General features: G+C 41.6%; 1 protein-coding gene across 4 annotated transcripts; it reads left to right on the top strand.

Moving 5' to 3' along the window:
• Window positions 1-1,121: 1,121 nt before the first annotated feature.
• Window positions 1,122-25,512, top strand: sec16a (SEC16 homolog A, endoplasmic reticulum export factor). Of its 4 annotated transcripts, none has more exons than XM_082140634.1 (32): window positions 1,122-1,270; window positions 3,424-5,410; window positions 5,996-6,439; window positions 6,556-6,689; window positions 7,019-7,113; window positions 7,215-7,353; window positions 7,434-7,623; window positions 7,708-7,879; window positions 8,658-8,800; window positions 9,719-9,780; window positions 9,899-10,037; window positions 10,247-10,486; window positions 10,805-10,902; window positions 10,995-11,076; window positions 11,156-11,273; window positions 11,365-11,476; window positions 11,641-11,746; window positions 12,237-12,377; window positions 12,468-12,581; window positions 13,522-13,696; window positions 13,782-14,320; window positions 14,705-14,755; window positions 15,264-15,422; window positions 15,533-15,616; window positions 15,705-15,761; window positions 15,852-15,978; window positions 16,943-17,083; window positions 17,164-17,249; window positions 20,987-21,040; window positions 22,145-22,204; window positions 22,603-22,680; window positions 24,516-25,512. In XM_082140634.1, exons 2-32 carry the CDS (start codon window positions 3,473-3,475, stop codon window positions 24,579-24,581), a joined length of 6,144 nt encoding a protein of 2,047 aa, XP_081996760.1. In that variant the 5' UTR covers window positions 1,122-1,270; window positions 3,424-3,472; the 3' UTR covers window positions 24,582-25,512. The 4 variants fall into 4 exon arrangements, with proteins under 4 accessions (XP_081996760.1, XP_081996757.1, XP_081996759.1 ...); XM_082140632.1 differs by adding an exon at window positions 1,693-1,766 and having other exon boundaries at window positions 1,135-1,270; window positions 3,424-6,439; XM_082140631.1 differs by having other exon boundaries at window positions 3,424-6,439.
• The last annotated feature ends 23 nt before the right edge of the window (window positions 25,513-25,535 follow it).

Here is a 25,535-nt window from a genome sequence, read left to right as displayed (position 1 = left end):
TGCAAGGTTTTTAAAATATTTCAGATTGTGTAAAACCTTAAGGGCATTTCTAACTTGTTTTATTATTATATGGTAAAATATAAATAAATGTATGAGTAAAACGTTAAAAGCGAAACACCAATTTGGAAACTTACTCATATCTGATCATGCCTGTTAAATACCATTTCAGTTTTAGAAACGGAATTAAACTACCGGTAAGATTGCACAAATGATGAAGAACTGTATAATGAATTAGTACGAGACCACCCACAGAACTGGTATTTTACTTACATTTAATAAATTCACCTTTATTTGGAAGATTTCATAGAGGGACATTTAACAGAATTTCGAGTCATTTACTCAGTTTTTATATTATATAACAGTTTGATTAAAAATCCAAGTAATCTGAAAAAGATTGAGGAGAGTTTGTGAAGCTGTATGTATGGCAGAAATAAAACCTGGTGTTTTGACAGTATAGAACTTGTTTTAGAGAAATATGTCTAATTAGTTGTGTTGTGCATCTGAGAGTATAAACTTTGAACCGCTTGCCCACTTTGTTTATTGTGCAATATTAAAGGGACAGTTCACCCATAAAAACATTTTTTGTCATCACTTACCCTCAAGTTGTTCCAAACCCTGAGTTTCTTTCTTCTGTTGAACACAAAAGAAGATATTTCGAAGAATGTCGGTAACCAGACAGTTGACGGCACAAACTGATTTCCATGGTAGGAAAAAAAGATATAGTATTGAAGTCAGTGGGTGCCGTCAACTGTATTGTTACCAACATTATTTAAAATATTTTCTTTCGTGTTCAACAGAAGAAAGAAACTCATACATGTTTGGAACAACATGAGGGTGAGTAAATGAAAATACATTTTTGGGTGAACTATCTCTTTAAATCCTTCAATTACACTCCGAGATCAAGAGGGGGCGGTATTTAGCTGTAAGTTAGGCCAGTCTGTCCATCATGTATTTGTCTTCATAATAACAGTGCAGTAAACTTACAATAGCATCATTTTATTAATGTCGTATTTTAACAAAAATTACAGCCCACACGGTTTTGTGGTGGCCGTGCAATATTTTATGTTTATGTTTATTTATCGTGAATGGGGCGGGGCCAACGGGAACGATTCCTGACGTCACATGTACACGTCGCCAAGCAGGACGCGCTCGGCCAAGATGGCGGACAAGTGTCAGCCGCTGTGTCCTGCACTTTTTTGAGAATCTCAACTCCAGCCGCACTCCTATCGAGTTTTGTTTGTATCTGGGCATCTCGACTGGAAGATAACAGGTAAGAGATCCCATGTGGAGCTGTATGTTTGGGCTTAGAGAGTCCTATGTTTCGAGGGATTAACTGGAATTGTTAGCATGCTAACGGCTAGTGGCCCAGTCAGCTGTCATCTGTAATTCTTCGCATCCTCTATTTACATTTTTTATGTGTATTCTTTTATGTGTCTTTTCGTTGCATGTCCATTCAATCTCTATCAGGGTGCGTAGTTTAATTTGCAGGTTATATTGATTCGTTATATTGTGGTTTAGCTACTGCTTTTTTGTCTTTTGCCTTGCTTGCTTTACACTGCTGTAAGTTCATCGTGTGTGTGTGTGTGTGTGTGTGTGTGTGTGTTTTGTTTTGACTTTTTTGCCTACTCATTCTAAGAACCATGATCCGCATGATCACAATGTCATTATTTTTGTTTGTTTTAAATACTTTAGTACAAGACATCTCTTATCTGCATTTGCTGATGTAGGTTGAAGAAACAGGAATTAAAGAGCAGGATGTGACATCAGTGGGTAAATCTAATCCAGCGCTATACGTGTCCGCCTTTGAGCCGGATATAATGCAGTATAAATTAATGCAAAATATAAATGTAAATATATGATAAATGATCAGTCACTCGATGGAACCTGACACCTGTCATTATATATTATCTGACCTTGCATGTTTTTGATTAAAACATTTTGGATAATATGAATCTGATGCTGTCATTACATGTCAAAATCAGTGCAGACAGCACAAAAAGTCAACAGATTTCATCTGGGCTTGTAAATGACTAAGAAAAGTAGTCCACTATGTGGCAACACAATTAGACTCTTATACGTCACTTTTACATCTGAATTATCAGCCCTTGGGCTCCAGAAATTCCAGTGTCCTCCCTGTCTTGCTGCAGTATTGTTAACGATCATATGCAGTGTTATATATTTGTGTTCCATAAAGGTTAACATTGTAAGCAGAGACCGTATCACTGTTCGGACACCTACTCATTCCTGATTATTACTATTTCCCACATTTTAGATCAAAACTATGAAACAACACACATAGGCTACTTCCGTATGTGAAGTGACCAATATAATGTTACAAAACAAATTAAAACTTACCATATATTTGAGCTTCTTCAAAGATGCCACCCTTTGTCTAGATTCCAGCTTTGCAAAGAGCTTTGTAAAGAAATTCATGCAAGTGCAAATACACTAGTGTTCAAAAGCTTGGGGCATTTAGTCGATTAAAAATACAGTAAAAGAGTAATATTTTGAAATATCATTATTTAATTTAAAATAACGGTTTTCTAATTGAAAATATTTTAAAATATTGTCAATTAGAATTCCACATTTCCAAGCTGAATTGTCTTTGAAAATTGAAAAGTCATCATCATAATATGCTGATTTGGTGCTTAAGAAACTTTTGTTATCACTGTTGAAAACAGTTTAGTATTAAAATTATAATCTTTATCGCATCAGCCTTTAAATCAAAAGGTTTCAAAGATCATGGAAAACATTTATCCAATGCTGTAGCCTATGTCACTTTGACGTAGGTTTAGGTCAATAAAACTGTCAATGACAGTGTGAACATTGTTGTTTAATGATAAACATTGTATTTTCATAAAAATGAACTATATCTATCCCTTACTGTTGTAGATTAAACTATGCACTTGTAGAGGTGAGGCCCCCTGCTTTAAAAAATGTCTGACAGGTTTCAAAGTTCAATGTAACTTAATGCACATTTCTTTCTAACACCCGGCCCACAGTGTGCCTGATATCTGGTTTCTGAGTGTTGTGACTGTTCATATGCCAACATAGTAGAGTACAGCTGTCTTCACACCTACTCATCTTAAAACTTATGAAAAATTAGATGGTGTGGTGATATTTGTGTTCAAGAGAAGAAACTTGGGTATAAAGCCAGCATGAAATTGACACTATTTACATGTGCATGTCGTCTTCATGAATGGGTGAGGTGCTCTGTTTGTGTGCACTAGTGACACTTTTTTGTGTTCTTATATAGACTGCATATATGATGTTTAAAGCAGAATGCTCATTATTATTTTAGTTGCGCAGCTGAACTTTGGATGTGTTTTCTTATGATGCATGTTGATAACGGGGAAACCCTGTGGTGAAACCAGACAATCTTTGCACCAAGATATGACATTAATCTGTGTTTTTCTGTTATAGTGAGATCTCCAGTAAGTATAGACACTTTGGAGACCTGTGAGTGTAAAAGATGCAGCCTCCTCCTCGGGCAGCCCCTCCAGGAGCTAGTGGACCCCCGCCTTCCTCCGGTGGCCCCAATGCCTTCAGAAGAAACAGACCCCACAAACATGTGGCTGCAGCTGCTATGACACCGGCTACCCCACCCACCCAGCCAGTGACTGATCCTTTTGCCTTCGGGAGACAAAGTTTTTTGCCCATGGCAGAGGGCAGCCAAGCTCCACCCACAAACAGCAACCCACTTCCCATGCAAGGCCCTCCCCTGCCAGGGTTCAACTCGATGGCTCCACTACAAGGGCCACCACCAAGAACAGCGCAGGCAGCCTCTCCTGGCCCACCACCAAGAATTTTTACACCGCAACCTGTTCCCCTAGAGCCATCACCAAGCTCCAACCCTCCTCCTGCAGAACCAGGATACTTTAATTCTCAAGAATCAATGCCCTATATTGCACAGTTGCCTAACCCTGCTCCTCCTTTCAGTTCTAGTCCATCACATCCACCCTCCACTGCCCCAACACCTCTGGTTCAATCCCAGACTCCTTTTCAATCTCAGCCAACGCCTCCCCTACCTTCTCACTGGGTTCCTGACCACGGAAGCCGTCCACCTTCTGTTCAAAACTACTTTCAGCCAACCAGTGATCACCCATCTCAGCATTTCCAAGCTCAAGTCCCAACCTCTGTCCCCTCTCCCCACACAACCCCAACCTCTGTCCCCTCTCCCCACACAACCCCACCCTCTGTCCCCTCTCCCCACACAGCCCCACCTTTGACACCATCTCAGTATCGAGGTCAGTTTGCTCAACCGAATGTGATTGGGCCCAGTACAACTCTGCAACAGAACTCCCACTTCCCTGCTCAGAATTATTTCAGTCAGTCAGGTGGACCCTCAGAGCCATGGTTCAATCAGAGCCCCCAGGATCAGTCTCAGCGTGCCTGCCCTGTCCCCTACTCTGAAGTCCCCAGTGACTCTGGAACTCTCTCAATGTTCTTCGGGGGAAATGATGTTGAAAATGAAGAAACACTGTCAGGAGAGGGGCGTGTAAATGGGATTCTTCACCCTCTCCATTCGATGACTGAGTTCTCCGGTCCATATTTGAATGACAGTGGTAACATTCGAGCTGGGGCAGGGCCGTGTGATTCGGTGGAGAATCTGGAATGTGTTCCAAACCAGGAAGTGCTGCCTAATGAGCCACCCTCAAGCCATGCCTTTGAAGGGGGGGCTAACTTGGAGACACCTGACTCTGCTCCTCATCTTGCCCGCTCTGCAAGTGTCTCATCCAGCTACAGCAATGTCAGTCACAGCAGTGGACATGGTCCTCACAGCAGTGGCCACATCCCTCGGCGACAACAAGGTGTAGTGGGAACATTCATTCAACAGGAGAGTCCCCGCCCACCAGATCACCCTCCTTTGCATTCCTCCACTGGTGGATACTTTGAACAAATAGACTCCAACCCAGCTGCAGAGGCAAGTCCTACTTTCCCAACTCCTAGCCCACCTAAACCAGTTGGTGTGTTCCAGGCAAGTGCGAATTCCTCCTTTGAGCCTGTCCGCTCACACGGTGTAGGAGTACGACCTGCTGAGGTTGATCGTGCACGTATGGTAATGGAAAAGGGTGGACGTGATGTGCATACTGGCAACTTAGAACAACCCCCAGACAACTTGGAGACCATTTACCTCTCGGAACGCCGACCCTCATCTCGGGCTCAGGGAGCACGACGCCCCATTGAGAGTCCCGCTACTACACTCTGGGCTCAAAATGACACTGCCAGTCTAGGTGCTAACATACTGTTAGCCCCTGCAGCACCCTCTTTGGCTGCAACATTTGTTCCAGCACATCCATCTGAAGTCATCCAGCCACCGGAGGATGGCCCTCTTGATTTACATCCAGCTAAGCCAGATCCACAACCTCCCTCTGAAAACCTAGAGATTCCACCAGACTCCATGCCTCAGGCAAGTTTAGGATATGCCTCCTTGCTAGTAACTTCGCCTCCCGTAGAGGCCCTGAACCAGCCCGTGTTGATTGCGCCACCTTCCTCTAATTACAGTTTGGTTTCCTCTCCAAACCTCTCGCAACCTTTAAATCAGACAAGTCCTCAAGAGACAGCAACACCTGTTCACTCACCCCTTCAGTCTTCTGTGATCACAGATCACAAATCTCAGATTTCTCCTCCAACAAATCAGCTGCAGCCTCTTTTTTCTCAGACACCAGTAAACTTCAACCCTTCTTCCACTCAAGGCCTCTTGAATCTAGCACTAGAGGCCCAAGATGCTCAGCCCTCTGTTCAAGCAGCCCGACCCGTTCTCTCAAGGGCCCAGTCTCTTAGAGGTGATAGCCAATCTCTTCTGCCTTCTGTTTCTCAAGCTCCGCCTTCTGCCGCCGCCGCCACTAATCACAATCAACCTTCAAATTATGAGCTGCTTGATTTTTCTATGCATCAACCACAGTCCACAAATCAGGTGACATCAGTACCCGCTGTCTCTCAAAAAGCCCATCCTGCGGGCTTGGTGAATAACACACCTGGCTTTTACCTGCAGGTCACCAAAGATGCACAGCTGGGTGGGCAGTCTGACAGCGAGGCTCTGCCCCTTCAGCAGATCTCTAACCCCCCACGACCCTCTAGCAACCATCCCGACAATGATCTGACTCGCACCTCCCAGCCTCCCTATCCACCTCCAGCTCAACACCAGCCTCCACAGGTCCCTCCAACTCATCCTGGTGCCCCTCCTACTGGACCTGGATCTGCCCCACCGTTATCTTACCCACCCCAATCTGGAAACTATGCCCCCCAGCCACTTCAGGAACCTCAAAGACCTCCTTCATCTCTAGGTGGTCAGTCAGGTTATGGGGCTCCTCCTGCAATTCCCCCTGCTCCGGGCTATGCAGGATACTACCCAGGAGCCTACCCTGAGTACCAGGATGGAAGATTGCCGTACCCACCCCAGTACCCTATAGATCCCAGAACTCAAAACTACTATCAGGTGCAGTGTAATCAAATGTGTTTCTACCTATCGAAGCTTCTAAATGCTAGCACACTTTGTACCAACATGACTTAAAATATCCATACTTTTTTCCCCTGTTTGTTTTGATTTTGTAGGATGATCCCTACCGTAGAGGAGATCCTCGATATGCCTGGTATGATGGTCAAAATCCTGGCTACAGGGAGGCTGAGCGCCAACCAGAGAGGCCGAGTTCTAGAACCAGCCAATACTCGGACAGACCCAGCTCCAGGTGAAAGAGTGTTTTTACACTTGGTTCAGTTTGCTTGGTTGCAATCAGAGTTTGTATCTACCCCCCTGACCCTGCAGATCTCTTTTGGGCTCGCAGGATGGCTCTTGATTACACCACTTAGACCAAACATAGACCAATGTTTCAATCAGACCCAGAGTCTGTGGTTTGGTGGTGTGCAGCTGTGTTAAGAAAACCAGTGATAACATCAGACATTGGTTGCACCAAAAGCCATGGTTTCAAAGCATTCTCAGACTGAGAGTTTTAAATGATTTGTTTTTAACAGTCAATAACATGATTCCCTTGTCTTTCTCTCTAATTTTTTATCTTAGACAGGGGTATCAAGAAGACCTTTCTAGAGCCAGCCGTAGTGCCTATGATGAATACTATGCAAACTACTATAAGAGACAGTATGAGGCCTATGGAGGTAAAGACTGTTTAGCACTACAGACAGATGCTCTCTATGCATCCAAGGGCTGAATGTGGTGTTTCTACTTTTTTCTTATGGGTGTATGTTTGTGTATGCAGATAAGAGCAGGTGGTATGATCCAAATGCTGCTTATGATCCACGCTACAAAGCCTACTATGATCCGACATATGGCTGGTACTATGACGTTGATGGTTATAGAAAAGGAGAGGCGTATTACAACCAACAATATCAAAACAGGTACACTCAAACACTCTTGCATTATATCTCTTTTTACATGCTAACACGTCTCTAACTGAGTTTTCACTAATTGTTACCAGGGGACGAGAGGGGTATGATGATCCATGGCGGTATTACCCTGGTTATGACTCCAGCTTTGATGATGACAGCCGCCGGCGCGACCCGTACGCTGACGAATTTGACCGCCGTTCGGTTCACAGTGAACAATCAGCGCACAGTGTACATTCATCACACAGTCGACGCAGTAGCTTCAGTTCACGGTCACAGCAGGTCTGTGTTTGTGTGGTTTAGGTGTGGTTTAATGTGTGTATGTATCTGCATAAAATGTATGTAACAAATTTCTTCTTTCTGCAGAGTCAGGTGTACAGGAGTCAACCAGACTTGGTCAGTGCCGCCTATGACACCACTGGGACCACTCTTCCAGTGGATTACACCTACAGCCAGTATCCTAACCCTTCAGATACTGCAAATTACAGTCAAATTCCTTACAACTCTGCTGACAACACCTGGACTGCCACAGAGCAGCGTAAGTATTACACAGTATCCTAACCCTAAGGGGTGGTGGTGGCGCAATGGATAAGACACATGCCTTTGGTGTGAGAGACCCGGGTTCGAATCCACTGTGAGACACCAATGTGTCCCTGAGCAAGACACTTAACCCCTAGTTGCTCCAGAGGCGTGCGACCTCTGACATATATAGCAATTGTAAGTCGCTCTGGATAAAAGCGTCAGCTAAATGAATAAATGTAAAAATGTAAATTACACACAAACACAAAGCAGTCATCATAAGCTTGCATATCCACCATAATGTTGCAATTAATATTGCATATATTCCTTTTCAGTTTCTGTGTTTTAGGTACAAAACTTACCATAAAATAGCACTCATTTATGTAGTTTAGAGGTTAATTGCTTGACACAGTGGTATTTTAGAATCTTTCATATACTATTAGTTTTTGTTAGTATTTTGATGTACATTTTAATTTTAAAGTTTTTTTTAATTGAGGGTTTTAGTAACTTTGTTTTGTGTTTTTGTTATTTTATTCCTTTTTTTCTATGTAGTTTTAGTATATTTTAATACTTCAACTTAAACTAAACGAAAATGAGAAATGTTGCCTTATTTCAAGTAAGGAATATGGTTTTAGTTAAAGATCATAACCTTGGCTTGACATAAGTGTTTCCCAGTATTCTCTGTAGCATTTAAATACATAAAGCTTGAATTTCACATCTAATGCACATGCTCTAACATTAATAAAAGCTTCCTGTCTTCCTCTGTGTCTTTCTCTCACCCTTTTTTCCTTTCTCAGCTCCTCCAAGGCCGTTGACCCCAGAGAAGTATTCTATTCCTCACCGCTGTGCTCGGTTTGGTCCGGCTGGTCAACTGATCCTTGTCCAACCCAACCTGCCCTCTGCTGGTCAGCCCACACTTGTGGAAATCCACAGCATGGAGGTAACATACGCTGACATATAAATCATCAATTTCAAGTACTCACTCGTATCTCTGGAATTTAAGCATTTTTCCAGTTCATAAAAAACTTGTTTATCTAGTTAATTGCCTATTCTGTAAAAAAAAAACGTATTACCCCTTTAAAAAAGTAATGTTTTTATTACTGATTAAGTTTTCTTGTGATCAGATGTTTGTGTTTGGTTAATTTAGTACCGTATTTAGCCGCCGGCCAGCAGCCATTTCACCCTGTAGCCCAAGACTGGTTGCCCACTGAAGCTAAGCAGGGTTGAGCCTGGTCAGTACCTGGATGGGAGAGTAAACCAGGTTGCTGTTGGAAGAGGTGTTAGTGAGGCCAGTAGGGGGCGCTCACCCTGTGGTCTGTGTGGGTCCTAACGCCCAAGTGTAGTGATGGGGACACTATACTGTCAAAGAGCACCGTCCTTCGGATGAGACATTAAACTGAGGTCCTGACTCTCTCTGGTCACAAAAAAATCTCAATATGTCTTTCGAAACGAGTAGGGGTTTAACCCCGGCATCCTGGCCAAATTTGCTCAGTGGCCTCTGTCAATCATGGCCTCCTAATCATCCCCATTTACTGATTGGCTTCATCGCTCTGTCTGCTCTCCACCAATAAGCTGGTGTGTGGTGGGCGCTCTGGCGCAATATTGCTGCCGTCGCATCATCCAGGTGGATGCTGCACATTGGTGGTGGTTGAGGAGATTCCACCTTCTATGTAAAGCGATTTGAGTGCCGAGCACTATATAAATATAATGAATTATTATTATTATTATTATTATTATTTCCCAGCAATCTTCCAGAGGGTAGTTTTGTTATGTTTTTGTGATTGGTTATAAATAGCTCCATGATAATTGCTCAATTAAATTATTTGCATCTGATATCTTGGCTTTGATGTTATTCCAGACGATTCTGCAGGACTCTTCAGAGCAGGCAGAAATGCGTTCATTCCCTGGCCCACTCGTCAAGTAAGAATCATCCTTTATTTACTGAATAAAGGTGTACACGTGTATAGTCTGACACGGTCAGATCCACGTACACAGTCAAACAATCCAGTCATCATCTCGTGTGTGTGTGTGTCCACAGAGAGGAGACTCATAAGGTGGATGTCATAAAGTTTGCTCAGAACAAAGCCCAAGAGTGTTTGCGAAACGATGACCTCATGGACAAAGACTCCGCCTTCCTCATCTGGGAGTTCATTGTGCTGCTGTGTCGCCAGAATGGTGTATGTGTTTGTGCAGGCCTTACCTTAACTAAGAGTGTGAATCGTGTTCGGTTGCTTGTCTGAACCCAAGTTTGAGTTCAGTTAAATTAATATTTAATGTTCATTTATATATTTATTTGGTATGTAGTCGTGATAAGTGTAATAGAAATCATTAATAATTGTTAGTATTAAGTATGTTGCTTTGTTGTTGTTTTTTGGCTTGGTTTTAGACTGTAGTTGGAACAGACATCGCTGACCTGTTGCTAAAAGAGCATCGCTCTGTTTGGCTGCCGGGAAAATCCCCCAATGAGGCTAATCTCATCGACTTCAACAACGAGGCAATAGAGCATGCCGAGGCGGATGAGGCGGGGCCAATATCCCTCCTATCAGACACTTTCATGGGCGTGCCCGAGAATGTCGGCAAGGAGACGGAGCGCTTCAGAGAACTGCTACTATTCGGCCGCAAGAAGGCAAGACAAAACATGCCCCCCCCCCCCCCCAGAACATTGTTTCTTGTTGAATATCCTGTTTCACTTCAGATTATGAAAGTTTGTGGTTATGGCCAATTACGGTTGCACATGCTTGTGTTTTTCTGTGTTTTAGTATTTACATTTTTCTGTTCTGTAAAATAAAATGTCACACTTTAGATTAGGGTCCAATTCTCACTGTTAACTTACTATTAACTACAACTTTTGCCTCAGTAAACTCCTAATTACTGCTTATTAATAGTTAGTAAGGTAGTTGTTAAAAGTGGAAAGACATTTGAGAAGTTTGTGTATGTTTGTTAGGATGCTCTGGAGTCTGCTATGAAGAAAGGCCTGTGGGGTCACGCACTATTACTGGCCAGTAAGATGGACAACAGAACACACGCCCGTGTCATGACCAGGTGAACCACCTCTACTTACACCAACCTATGTCTGCATGCTTTTAAAGCAACAAACAGTTTGCTTAAATTGTGGTTGTGCTTGTCGTTGTCAGGTTCGCCAACAGCCTGCCTATTAATGACCCTCTTCAGACGGTTTACCAGCTCATGTCAGGACGAATGCCGGCTGCTGCTACTGTACGAGAGAGTTTGTGTATGTTAATATAGTCATTTATGCAGTTCTTTTCTTCATGTGCATCATCTTTTTTTCTGGCAGTGTTGCGGAGATGAAAAATGGGGCGATTGGCGCCCTCATCTGGCCATGGTGCTGTCCAACCTCACACACACTCTGGATCTTGACACCCGCACCATTTCGACTATGGGGGACACATTAGGTAAATAAACGTACTGTCATGAAGGTGAACTTACACTCATATTGTGGAGGCCGCACTGGATCTGTAGTCAAGAATCTTCTGTTTGTTACAGCATCTAAAGGTCTAGTGGATGCAGCTCATTTCTGTTACCTGATGGCTCAGGTGGGCTTTGGTGTTTATACCAAGAAAAGCACCAAGATGGTCCTCATCAGCTCCAATCACAGGTGTGTCATGACAAATACAGTTGATCAGTGATATGCATACAAACTATAGACAGTGTGTAAATGGACATACCATTTATTTGCATTAACATCCATCTCTCTCTCTCTCTCTCTCTCTCTCTCTCTCTCTCTCTCTCTCTCTCTCTCTCTCTCTCTCTCTCTCTCAGCATGCCGTTTTTGAAGTTCTGCTCGTCAGAGGCAATTCAGCGTACAGAATCATACGAGTACGCTCAGTCTCTTGGCTCTCACGCCCTCTCTTTGCCCAACTTCCAGGTGAGATGAACACGATTATATTCTAATCGAGTGCAGTCACTCGATTAGGGATGTTTTCACGACTAACTTGTTGGTGCGTTATCTAAAACAATGTTATTTTATTATCATTAATATACTATTGAAGTATTTGTTCATATTTTTAATTAGTATTTGTTATTATTTTGTTCGATTTTTTTTATTACTTTACCTTAATACTTTTTTATTTGTTTAAGTTTTTGCTATTTTAAAAGGCCATTATTTTATTTATTGGGTGCACTAGAATAGGTTAACATGCTTTAATGTTCAAAAAAACATTATTTTTCACATACTGTACATTATTGCAGTAATTCTAGTCCCAGTCTGTCTCATACTTGCACAGATACGTTATACACACTAAAGGAAAACATTAAAAAAGCATCATGTGTCCTCTTTAATTTGGCATGCTAGACCTATCTGTACCTTCTGAACAAATCCAGGAAGGTCATGACCTTTTCCCCTTTGACCTGCACAGGTGTTCAAATTCATCTACGCATGTCGACTGGCGGAGTCGGGACTCTGTGCTCAAGCCTTCCATTACTGTGAGGTCATTTCACGCTCTCTGTTGAACCTTCCTGAGTACTACTCGCCTGTGTTCATCAGTCAGCTCATACAGGTACACAAACCAAGACTTGGTTTCTTATACGGATTCTGCGTTTACATTTGTCTACACATGTCTAATCTTTCTTCCTGTGTCTCTTTACAGATGTCTCTGAGGTTGAGGTTTTTTGACCCTCAGCTGAAGGAGAGACCAGAGCAGGAGTTGTTTATAGAGCCTGATTGGTTACTGAATCTCAGACAACTGGATGGACAGATCAAGGTGTGTGTCTTTTCTTTTATCCAAAATTAAGGTCCCCATGCTAGTGCCGCACATTATGAAAATGTTATTACTCTTTTCCTGCATAGTACCCGCAAATTAAAGATTTTCTTTTTTTAATTTATGCCATAATTCCAGATAGGGTTGATTAATCTAAATAAAATCGAAATCGTGATATGGCTTGGTGAAAATAATACAATTTAAATAAATGTGCAGCGTGTTTCAGAGCAAAATGCGTCACTGTGTTTCACATGACCTCATTGACAAAGGTGTGAAATTAAAGTTTTAAGAGGTTAATCATACAATTAAACTTCTATATGTAATACTGAAAATAATGTATATTGGGGTGAATATTTGTTACTCCCCATAATGCCTGATTTCACCTGTAGATTTGAAAAATAGATTTACTGCTTTAACTTTTTAAAGGTAATTGCACTCTTACTGTCACTAACACTAATTATAAGTACATCATGATTTTATGCTGGATTTGCGCTGCAAACAGCAAAATATGTGCATAATATTGCCGTTTTGTTTGTTTTAGAAATGGTGCTGTAAATTCAGTCATTTTAGGCCACAAAATCAGAAAACAAAATCCTGGAAAGACTGGTTAATGAATAAATTAAGACATAAGTACTGTAATTTTAAAGCTGTAATAATAATGATTATGATTATTATTATTGTAATATTGTTTTTTTTTATTTTACAGTGAAATATTATTATAACTTTTTTGTTTAATATTTAATCATCATCATCTTAATAATAATAGTAATTAATATTATTAGTTTATAATTATATTAATATATAATTCCAAAATTTTAGGCTGAGTTGTGCAGTCCTACAAAATAAGCACAGCCAACCTGGAGCATTATAAATTGCAATCACTATTTTATCAGAAAAATCACATTAGATGTTCTGATCACATTCATGTTATTGTCCCATTCAGGACGGTGTGATGACTTTCCGTGCGGATCGCAGCACCCCACAGCTTTATCCCTGCAGCACGCCCAGTTCAGAAGACCAGTGTAGCCCACCTGACCCCCCAACTCTGACCCCTGATCCCCACAATCCTCTCATGACCTCCCTTGTGCCACACGGTGGAGTTCAGCTCATGCCACCAGGTATGATTCAGTGTGTAATGTGAACCTGAGAAGAATCTATTTTGATTCCTTTATCATTCACCATCTATTTTATTGTCTCCTTTAGCCCCTCCTACTATTCTTCAGGATGGGGCGGCCCCTCCGCAGCAAGCCCCGCCTCCAGGTGAAAGTGTTCCATTCTACCCAGGGCCACCACAACCAAACTTTGTGGCAACGTACCAACCTGAAGCACATGAGCAGTACACACCCATGCCCCAGCAAATGCCCCAGCAAATGCCCCCGCAAATGCCCCAGCAAATGCCGGCATACAACTCTACAGAAATGACTCCACAGATGCCACGTCAGATGCCCCCAGGAGTGCGACATCAGATGCCCCCAGATGTGCAACATCAGATGCCCACAGGAATGCAACATCAGATGCCCCCTGGAATGCAACATCAGATGCCTCCTGGAATGCAACATCAGATGCCCCCTGGAATGCAACATCAGATGCCCCCTGGAATGCAACATCAGATGCCCCCAGGAATGGCTGGGGTCGAACATGGCTCCGCCCCTTCCTCTCCTCAGCAGTTTCCTCAGTCGTCTCCGACGTTCAGTGGCCCCCCTCTACAAGGAAAGGACTTTTATGATGAAATGGCACGCATGGTGAGTTATAATAACCTAGAAACCCAGAATTCCATATTTATCACAACTAACTCTGGCTATTTTTTCTTTTTAAAGTAATGTTACATTGTTGCATAAAAATGTAGCTAATTAGTTTACATCATTATTTATTATGGAATGTAACACATTGTTTGCTTTTGTTTTACGTTTACTTGTATTTATCATGACATGAAATGCATTGAAATGTAACACCTGTTAGTCCATCTTTACTTCCTCCACCAGTTTTGGGTAATATTGCGTTACATTTGTTACATTGCTCCTACATAAAGTAGCTAGTTATGTTACATATCATTTTTTTTTATGGAATTTACCATTTATATTATTTATATAATGTATTAAACTGGTTCCTGTTGTTGTTCGTTTCAGGGCCCAGGCAGAAGATCGAGAACCACTTCACAGTCATCATCGATACACATGGTACAGTCAGTCTGTATATTAGATTAAGTACAGGTTTTTTAAGGAAATTATTACCTTTATTCATCAAGGATGCATTAATGTGATCAAAAGTGACCGAAAATATATGTTATAATGTTACAAAAGATTTCTATTTCAAATAAATGCTGTTCTTTTGAACTTTCTTTTCTTAAAAGAATCCTGAAAAAATGTATCACTGTTTCCACACAAAAAATGAATTGTTTTCAACATTGATAATAATCAGAAATGTTTCTTGAGCAGCAAATCATCATATTAGAATGATTTCTGAAGGATCATGTGACACTGAAGACTGGAGTAATGATGATTTGATTAGAGGAATAAATTACAATAAAAAACATATTTCACTCAAATAAATGTTTCCCTGGTGAGTGGAAGAGACTCTCAAAAACATTTTTTAAATCTTACCGACCCCACACTTTTGAACAGTAGTGTACTTAGAGTTTTAACCTTGCATGGTGTGTTACATCTCTAATTCTGTCCTTATTTGCAGACGGGTCGTCGGTCTCGCACAACGTCAGAATCGTCCAATCATTCTGGACGGGAGCGCAGCAGTTCGCTAGCCAATCAGGGTTCTCCTCCTCCCCCACCTATCCCAGAGGCTTCACCACAAGACGAATCCAGGAAGACAAAGAAAGACTCTCCCAAAAAGGTACATACTTGCATATAAACATATACATAGACTACTGGATACGGACTAGGAAATCTTTCATGATTCTAATGAATGTTGCATAATCTTATTACGCGTTCTTTCTTCATCAGGGAGCGAGTGGCAGCGGCTGGCTGACCTGGCTAATTCCAAAGCGGAAGAATGAAGCGCATCTCCCAGATGACAAGAACAAAACTGTAGGCACATACTTCCAACAACTTCCCGCTCTCTCTCATACCCGTCTTATTTCACGGCATTGATTAAGAGATTACATTTATTTTCCAGATTGTTTGGGATGAAAAGAAGCAGAAATGGGTGAATCTAGATGAGCCGGAGGAAGAGGTACAGCAGATTAATTAGTTCATGCATTTCAAATGCTGTAAACTATCATGCATGTATGATTGTGAATGATGGAATTGGTTTGTGTTTCAGAGCAAACCCCCTCCACCTCCACCTACCAGCTTCCCCAAAGCTCCGATGGGCGGCCTAGGGATGGGGCCACCAGGAGCAGGGGGTCCAGCGATGGGGCCACCTGTCAATATGTTCTCCAGGAGAGCAGGTATGTCACCAGCCACATTGTCATACACCTCTTTTCTCTTCCTAATTACTTCTTAGTAAGAAATCTCTCCATTATTTAATCATCTTTTAGTTATACATGTATATGAGTGGGGGTCGGTATAGATATTAAATACATAAATTCATATATTAAATAAAAGGGTGTTATTTATTTTTTGAGGAAACATAATTTGGACCAAAAAGGTCATTGCTGATGTTATTGTAAACTAAAACTACTAAAAATAATTAGTTAATTGAAATAAAGCTAAAATAAAGTAAAAAAAATAAAAATAATAATACATTAAAAAACTGTTGCTTTGGCTGGAAATAGTACTGAAATGAAAGAAGTTGAAGTTCAAATATTTGTGAAAAAATAAATGAAAGCTAAAAATAAATGAAAGCTAAAAGAAAAATGTAAATATAAATATAAATTTTTTTTAAAAAGCACGTAAAATTACTAAAACTTTAAGGTTAAAACGAAAAAAATAAGCCAATTCAAAATATTAATAAATATTAGAATGGTATAAAAAAAACTACTAAAATAACCAAATACCATAATGTTTATTACATTTTTAAATGAAACTAAAACAGTAAAAACCTAGTTAAAAATAATCAAGGCATGTTTCAGACTAAATTAACACCAAGAAGAATGATATTTGTTCATTAGGACCAATACAACAAAACATAGTATTAAAGATAAACATTTATGAATATTTTATTTAAATATTAAAAACGTAAAATGGCTCATAGGGACTTTGAACCAAACAAATCAATAAATCAATGAATCAATTCTTTGAAGTTAATTAATGGTTAATAAAAAATGAATCCAACTCCTGAAATCTATTGATATTTGAGCTAAAGCGGTTTAAACCCAAAGACACTATTTAAAAGAAGTCTCTCCGTCTTAAATCTGTCGTACCCCCAAGCAAAGCTCCTTTTCCTGTTTAGTAAGTGTGTTTGTGTTTCAGGCACTAAGAGCCGTTATGTGGATGTGTTGAATCCTGGTCGTGGAGGATCTAAACCCGCCGCTGCTGTGCCACCCCCTGCTGACCTGTTTGCTCCTCTCGCACCCATGGCCATGCCAACCAACCTCTTTACACCAGCTGCAGGTGTGTGTGTGTGAGTGTGCATCAGTGTGTTTATGTGCATCAGTCTATGTCTGTGTGAACTCCAACACTGCTCTTTTCAGCCCCAGGTGAGCAGCAGCCGATGGAGGGAAGCATTCCAGACGCCAGTGGTGATAACACACAGCAGACTAGTGCCACAGTGCCACAGGTACACACATCTGCCCTGCTACACAAACCCCATATAAACACACAGCAGACTAGTGCCACAGTGCCACAGGTACACACATCTGCCCTGCTACACAAACCCCATATAAACACACAGCAGACTAGTGCCAAAGTGCCACAGGTACACACAGCTGCCCTGCTACACAAACCCCATATAAACACACAGCAGACTAGTGCCACAGTGCCACAGGTACACACATCTGCCCTGCTACACAAACCACATATAAACACACAGCAGACTAGTGCCACAGTGCCACAGGTACACACATCTGCCCTGCTACACAAACCCCATATAAACACACAGCAGACTAGTGCCACAGGTACACACATCTGCCCTGCTACACAAACCCCATATAAACACACAGCAGACTAGTGCCACAGGTACACACATCTGCCCTGCTACACAAACCCCATATAAACACACAGCAGACTAGTGCCACAGGTACACACATCTGCCCTGCAACACAAACCCCATATAAACACACAGCAGACTAGTGCCACAGTGCCACAGGTACACACATCTGCCCTGCTACACAAACCCCATATAAACACACAGCAGACTAGTGCCACAGTGCCACAGGTACACACATCTGCCCTGCAACACAAACCCCATATAAACACACAGCAGACTAGTGCCACAGTGCCACAGGTACACACATCTGCCCTGCTACACAAACCCCATATAAACACACAGCAGACTAGTGCCACAGTGCCACAGGTACACACATCTGCCCTGCTACACAAACCCCATATAAACACACAGCAGACTAGTGCCACAGGTACACACATCTGCCCTGCTACACAAACCCCATATAAACACACAGCAGACTAGTGCCACAGGTACACACATCTGCCCTGCAACACAAACCCCATATAAACACACAGCAGACTAGTGCCACAGTGCCACAGGTACACACATCTGCCCTGCAACACAAACCACATATAAACACACAGCAGACTAGTGCCACAGTGCCACAGGTACACACATCTGCCCTGCAACACAAACCACATATAAACACACAGCAGACTAGTGCCACAGTGCCACAGGTACACACATCTGCCCTGCAACACAAACCCCATATAAACACACAGCAGACTAGTGCCACAGTGCCACAGGTACACACATCTGCCCTGCAACACAAACCCCATATAAACACACAGCAGACTAGTGCCACAGTGCCACAGGTACACACATCTGCCCTGCTACACAAACCACATATAAACACACAGCAGACTAGTGCCACAGGTACACACATCTGCCCTGCTACACAAACCCCATATAAACACACAGCAGACTAGTGCCACAGGTACACACATCTGCCCTGCAACACAAACCCCATATAAACACACAGCAGACTAGTGCCACAGTGCCACAGGTACACACATCTGCCCTGCAACACAAACCCCATATAAACACACAGCAGACTAGTGCCACAGTGCCACAGGTACACACATCTGCCCTGCAACACAAACCCCATATAAACACACAGCAGACTAGTGCCACAGTGCCACAGGTACACACATCTGCCCTGCTACACAAACCCCATATAAACACACAGCAGACTAGTGCCACAGTGCCACAGGTACACACATCTGCCCTGCTACACAAACCCCATATAAACACACAGCAGACTAGTGCCACAGTGCCACAGGTACACACATCTGCCCTGCTACACAAACCACATATAAACACACAGCAGACTAGTGCCACAGGTACACACATCTGCCCTGCTACACAAACCCCATATAAACACACAGCAGACTAGTGCCACAGTGCCACAGGTACACACATCTGCCCTGCAACACAAACCCCATATAAACACACAGCAGACTAGTGCCACAGTGCCACAGGTACACACATCTGCCCTGCAACACAAACCCCATATAAACACACAGCAGACTAGTGCCACAGTGCCACAGGTACACACATCTGCCCTGCTACACAAACCACATATAAACACACAGCAGACTAGTGCCACAGTGCCACAGGTACACACATCTGCCCTGCTACACAAACCCCATATAAACACACAGCAGACTAGTGCCACAGTGCCACAGGTACACACATCTGCCCTGCTACACAAACCCCATATAAACACACAGCAGACTAGTGCCACAGTGCCACAGGTACACACATCTGCCCTGCTACACAAACCCCATATAAACACACAGCAGACTAGTGCCACAGTGCCACAGGTACACACATCTGCCCTGCTACACAAACCACATATAAACACACAGCAGACTAGTGCCAAAGTGCCACAGGTACACACATCTGCCCTGCAACACAAACCCCATATAAACACACAGCAGACTAGTGCCACAGTGCCACAGGTACACACATCTGCCCTGCTACACAAACCCCATATAAACACACAGCAGACTAGTGCCACAGTGCCACAGGTACACACATCTGCCCTGCAACACAAACCCCATATAAACACACAGCAGACTAGTGCCACAGTGCCACAGGTACACACATCTGCCCTGCTACACAAACCACATATAAACACACAGCAGACTAGTGCCACAGTGCCACAGGTACACACATCTGCCCTGCTACACAAACCCCATATAAACACACAGCAGACTAGTGCCACAGTGCCACAGGTACACACATCTGCCCTGCTACACAAACCACATATAAACACACAGCAGACTAGTGCCAAAGTGCCACAGGTACACACATCTGCCCTGCAACACAAACCCCATATAAACACACAGCAGACTAGTGCCACAGTGCCACAGGTACACACATCTGCCCTGCTACACAAACCCCATATAAACACACAGCAGACTAGTGCCACAGTGCCACAGGTACACACATCTGCCCTGCTACACAAACCCCATATAAACACACAGCAGACTAGTGCCACAGTGTCACAGGTACACACATCTGCCCTGCAACACAAACCCCATATAAACACACAGCAGACTAGTGCCACAGTGCCACAGGTACACACATCTGCCCTGCTACACAAACCACATATAAACACACAGACTGCTTCCAGGATTCACTTTGGTTCCTATCACAACTGGACTTGTTTAGCCATCTTTTTCTCGCACAATTGAGCTGCACTGCATTTTGAGTCATGACATTCTGTGAGCTTTTGTGCAGTTGACATTGTGTATCTCTTTAATTTGAATTGCTAATATTGCTTTGGTGAGTAATAAAAAATAAATTAAAATAAAAAGGTAAATATGCACAAAGTAAATACAATTTATTTGATTTATTTTTCCATTTTATTTACTCACCAATGTAAATAAAATATATTTATTTTATTTATTTATTTTCACATTTTATTTACTTACTAAAGCTATTTTTTTCTTGTCTTTTTATTTATTTATTTTTAACATTTTATTTACTCACCAGTTTGTTTGTTTTTTTCTTGCATTTTGTTATTTTATTTATTTATTTTATATTGCATTTTTGACATTTCAACGTTTACAGGTTTTTTTTATATTTTTTTTATACTAGAGCTAGTTTATTTACTGCATTTTTGCCTTTGACATTTCAACTTTATTTTACTTATTTTATTCAACTGAGGCTTTTCTTTTTCTAGCATTTGGTTCTTGACGATTTCTTGATTTTCATTTTTTTTATTTAATGAATTCTAACATCAGATAACGGATCAGCACTACCATCTCGCTGAAATGCATTCACACCTAAATTTGCATGTAATACACATCCGCTATAATGAGTGTGTGTTTTCTATCTAGATGTTTAATCCGAATGCTTTGCCTCCTGGCCCGGAGGGAACCCAGTCTGGAGAGGTCAGATCATCCTTTAATACTTTACCGCTTTTTCTTTAAAAGGATGGTTTGGAGTAAATTCAACCTTTGCACCATGACCTCGAGCCAAACCCCCCCCAGAAGCCTTTTTTGCCCTTGGTCGAACATTATTAAAGTTAGAGCTTATTTACATATATCAGCCGAATAGCTTAGTGCAGGCGCTAATGGATCCAAGTTTGTATCTCGTAAATTACCCCACTAATAATGCCCAGAATGGTACCAAACTTCTACAGTAGTACAAATAGGTTCTGGACTCATAAAACAAGGCATTGGAAAGTTTACACTATATCCTTATGCATCACTTTCTGCCAGGACTTTTACGGGCTTTTCCCAAATCACGGAAGTGACGTCGGTGTCCGGGTTAGCGATAGCATTAGCCGTCAGGCAAGTGTTATTTAAATAAACTCCTGATGTACTTACAAACTTTCCAATGCCTCGTTTTATGAGTACAGAACCTATTTGTACTACTGTAGAAGTTTGGTACCATTCTGGGCATTATTAGTGGGGTAATTTACGAGATACAACCTTGGATCCATTAGCGCCTGCACTAAGCCATCCGGCTGATATCTCGAAATAAGCTCTAACTTTAATAATGTTCGACCAAAGGGAAAAAAGGCTTCTGGGGGGTGTTTGGCTCGAGGTCATGGTGCAAAGGACCCTAGGTTGAAATTACTCCGAACCATCCCTTCAAAGCCACTTCATTCTGTCATGCCCTGCTCCTTCACCCATTAATGCAGATTAACATAACTTTAACAACACATATGCTCACATGTATACTTACTGCTTCTGAAACACACACATACACTTGATCTTGCATCTCTAACTGTATTCCATGATTATGGGTTTTGATTATTATCTCAGATCTGGTGACACAAAGTGCATGAGTGTGTGCGAGTGTGTTTGAGAGAGAGAACGCATGTTAAAGGACTACACGCTACTGAGGTGTTGCCATGGAGACCACTGATTGTGATGTAATCATATTGTAATGATTGACAAGAGATGTGTGATTTAAGATGGCGCTGCATGAGATTAATTTGGGTTTGTGGTGTTTTTGTTTGTTTGTTTCGTTTATTCCTGCTGTTCTAGCTGTCACGTTCTAGCTCAATGAGTTCTCTATCTCGAGAAGTGAGTCAGCATTTAAATCAGGTACTTTCAGCTGGTTATTATCTGAAACACACACACACCTTCTCCACACACTGCAATGATAAAACAACAGTGCTATGCAGTGCTTTCTAATGCTGCATAGTAAAACATGAGCACACATGCTGTCTGCACGCTTCTAACATCACACACTTGCAGCCACACCTCCAGCACGACACCTTTGTGTCATCAGCAGCCCTGGCTGAGTACATGGCCAATAGGAAGGGCTCTTGGATCTCAGAGGCGTGCTGAAGATTGAGGCTCCGCCCCCTATTGGTGCATGCACACATTAACCAATCACACGCTGCATGCTAATCATGACTTTCAGTGGACATGGCCGTCTGCATCCATGGTGGTGATGTTGCTTTCCTGTTCCCATGGTAACCACAAGTGTGTTCTCATAGGTTCCCGCTCAGCCGCCAGCGCAAGCAGCTCCACCTGCAGGGGGCGTGACCTTTTACAACCCCTCCCAGTTTGCACAGGTAGGCTTCACAAGGGATGTTATTTGAACTGTTTTTTTTTTTTTTTTACTAAAACTAAAATGATTAAAAATTGTTTTCGTTGATTGAAAAACAACTAGCTGAAATAAAATGTGATTTCTTTCTTGCCGTTATTTATTTATTTATCCAATTATTTTCACATTATTTTGTCACTTTTTTATTTTATTATTTTATTTTATTACCAGAGCCAGTTAATTTTTATTGCATTTTTGCTTTTGATATTTCAGCTTTATTTTACTTTATTATTTTTTTTTTTTTTTTTTTTTTTTTTTATAAAAATACATTAAAAAATGTTTACTGAAAAAAAAGAAAAAAAATTCAAATAAAACTAAAATAGTCAAATTTAGTTAATGAAAATGTACTAAATGAACATGAAGAATGCTATTTGTATCAAAACAGCAATAATTACCACAGGCAAAAAAATAATAATTACTTGTCAAGTCATCTTCATTTATATAGCGCTTTTAACAATATGAATTGTTTCTTAGCAGCTTTTTACTAATAGATATCGCCATACTTCCCTAGTTGATTCATCACACTACAGTAAGACAATTGTTTTTAATTACAAGTTTTATGGTTGAATAGAAAGAAAAGGTTTAGTAAATCAGGCCAATGATATTTGAACAGACTGCTCTGTAAGAATCTTTAGAATATAGATAGGATCTAGGATGTAAAGTGTGGTGAATGTGAAGCTGCTGGAATGGAGATTTCTGGCTCAGTGCAGGAGGAAAAACTCATTTTGAGAAAACGGCATTTAAAGATATATCTTGTATTTGAAATCTACAGATACAAATAGATAGTGTAATGAACACTTTTTTGGATGTTTTTTGGGATGTTTCTGGATGTATTTTGGATGTTTTGCCTATAGTGTTTTGCCTTAAAAAAATAGTTCACCATAAAATGAATATGAAGTCATCGTTTACTCACCCTGGTGTTGTTCTAATGCCGTATGACCCGCTCGTGCTTGTCCAGATAATTGCAGTAAATAGTGACCAACATCAAGCTTTAAAAAAAGATGCAAAAGTGTCACACAATGATCCGATGCGATGCGTGTCTGCTCGTGTTGTTAGGGTTTAGGGTTTGGTGAAAAACAAACTGAAATTTGATGTATTATTTAATGAAATTCTTGTCCTTGGCTGTTGATCTTCTATTAGAGCCGATTTGTGAGAAATACAATGCCTAGAAATTCGCAAAAAGTATCTGTGTTCTTTCTTCACTGAGTTGAATATCGCTGAACTGGAACACCGTTTGTCTGATGACAGATGTGAACGCGATAACTTCGTTACGATGAACAAAATGGATATATTCACCTCAGAGGAGAGGGTTCATGAGATGCATTTCATGTCGCATTTTTGTTAATCTTGATTTCTCACAATTTGTGGGTTTTTTTTCTGGGCGAGACTCCTGATAGAGACTCATGAATGCGCAGTCGAGCACAGAAGATCAACGGCCGAGGTCAAGAATTTTGTTAAAAATAATACTTTAAATTTCAGTTTGATTTTCACCAAACCCTCTCGTAAACCCTCAAAACACTTGGAAGAAATGACATGTGACGCATGGGTTCATTCTGTGAAACTTTTGCGTCTTTTTTAAAAAGCTTGATGCTGTTCGCTATTCACTACCATTTTATGGATGAGCGCGAGCGGGACAAAAAGTTTGTGTCCCATAAAAGAAAGAAGGGTGTATGGCATTAAAACAACACCAGGGTGAGTAAATGATGACTTGGTTTTAGTGTGAATGATCCCCTCAAGGTATATGTCGTGGATGTTGTCACAGAAAGAAACTGACACACAAATGTCTTCCTCTGTCTTCTTCAGTCCGCTCCCACCAGCCGTGCTCGACCTGGGCGTTTGGGACAGAGAGGATACCCCACAGTGAAGTAACAGTATCGCTGTAGTTCTAGATCAATCTGTGCTTCTAGACCAGATCGGACTGAAGTTTGGTTTCTGCCTGGACTACTAGCAGCCCTCAGCCTCCCAAATAACATTGTCCCGCCGTCTTAATCGTGGTTTTCCCGTCTGTGCTGAAGTTGGAACGAATGGATCAGACTCCGGTCATTCTAGACTTCTCATACCCGTTGCGGTCTAACTCTTGAGTTACGGACCGGCGGCGCTTCCTCAGCGTGAGCAGTGTGAATACAAGTGCAATATTGCGATTTTTAGCCCTGTGTAGTTTGATTTCCCTTAGTGTAGTCTGCTCATTTCAGCAGGGTGTATGCGAGTGTGTATGAATGCACGCGTGTGTGTGTGTGTGTGTGTATGGGGAGGAAATGTGGGCGTGTCTTGCTGTTGAAAGGCAGCCAATGCATGTGATAGAGGGCGGTCTGGCCTGTTGTCATGGGAACAGTGCAGCGTACCAGAATGTTTTAGATATTTATTAAGCCTCCTGTCTAAATGAAACCGGACAGGATCCGTATATCAGTGCGAATTCGTGTACGCATCGCCACAATGTGCTAAACAAACCGATCTCTTCTACCATCTCCTGATCGAATCCTTAATTTTGCCAGTAGCGAAGAATCACACATTTTTATGATTTACCAAAATCCCTGTGATCATTTGCGTGTTTTGCTCATTCGATATCTTATTATTCTCCTGACTTCATCTCGCTCTCTTGATTGATCGTCTTCATGTCTCTTAATCACACACCGCTATTCCTTTGCTCGTTCCGGGGTCCTTGTTCCCATGGTTACAGCGGGGTTTTGTAATTCCAAAGGTCAGCTCTGTTTGAAGGAAGCTCAGACTTTTCCAATGTGTTTAGAAATTGACTGTACAATTCTTGATAAAGTGACAATAAAGATATTTTTGAGCTCTTTAATTCTTCAGAATGTTCTTTTTTTC

Source organism: Leuciscus leuciscus (assembly GCF_965113295.1).
Source record: "Leuciscus leuciscus genome assembly, chromosome: 16".
In the NCBI taxonomy this organism is placed as follows: Eukaryota; Metazoa; Chordata; class Actinopteri; order Cypriniformes; family Leuciscidae; genus Leuciscus; species Leuciscus leuciscus.
The sequence above is the reverse complement of the archived record's forward strand: the minus strand, read 5'-3'. Positions and strand labels throughout refer to the sequence as shown.

Coding starts and splice junctions, on each gene's coding strand:
- sec16a (XM_082140631.1), top strand. CDS start 3,473: ATGCAGCCTCCTCCTCGGGCAGCCCCTCCAGGAGCTAGTGGACCCCCG. Junction 12,582..13,521: donor AACTGGATGGACAGATCAAG/GTGTGTGTCTTT, acceptor TGTCCCATTCAG/GACGGTGTGATGACTTTCCG. Junction 15,423..15,532: donor AGAAAGACTCTCCCAAAAAG/GTACATACTTGC, acceptor TTTCTTCATCAG/GGAGCGAGTGGCAGCGGCTG.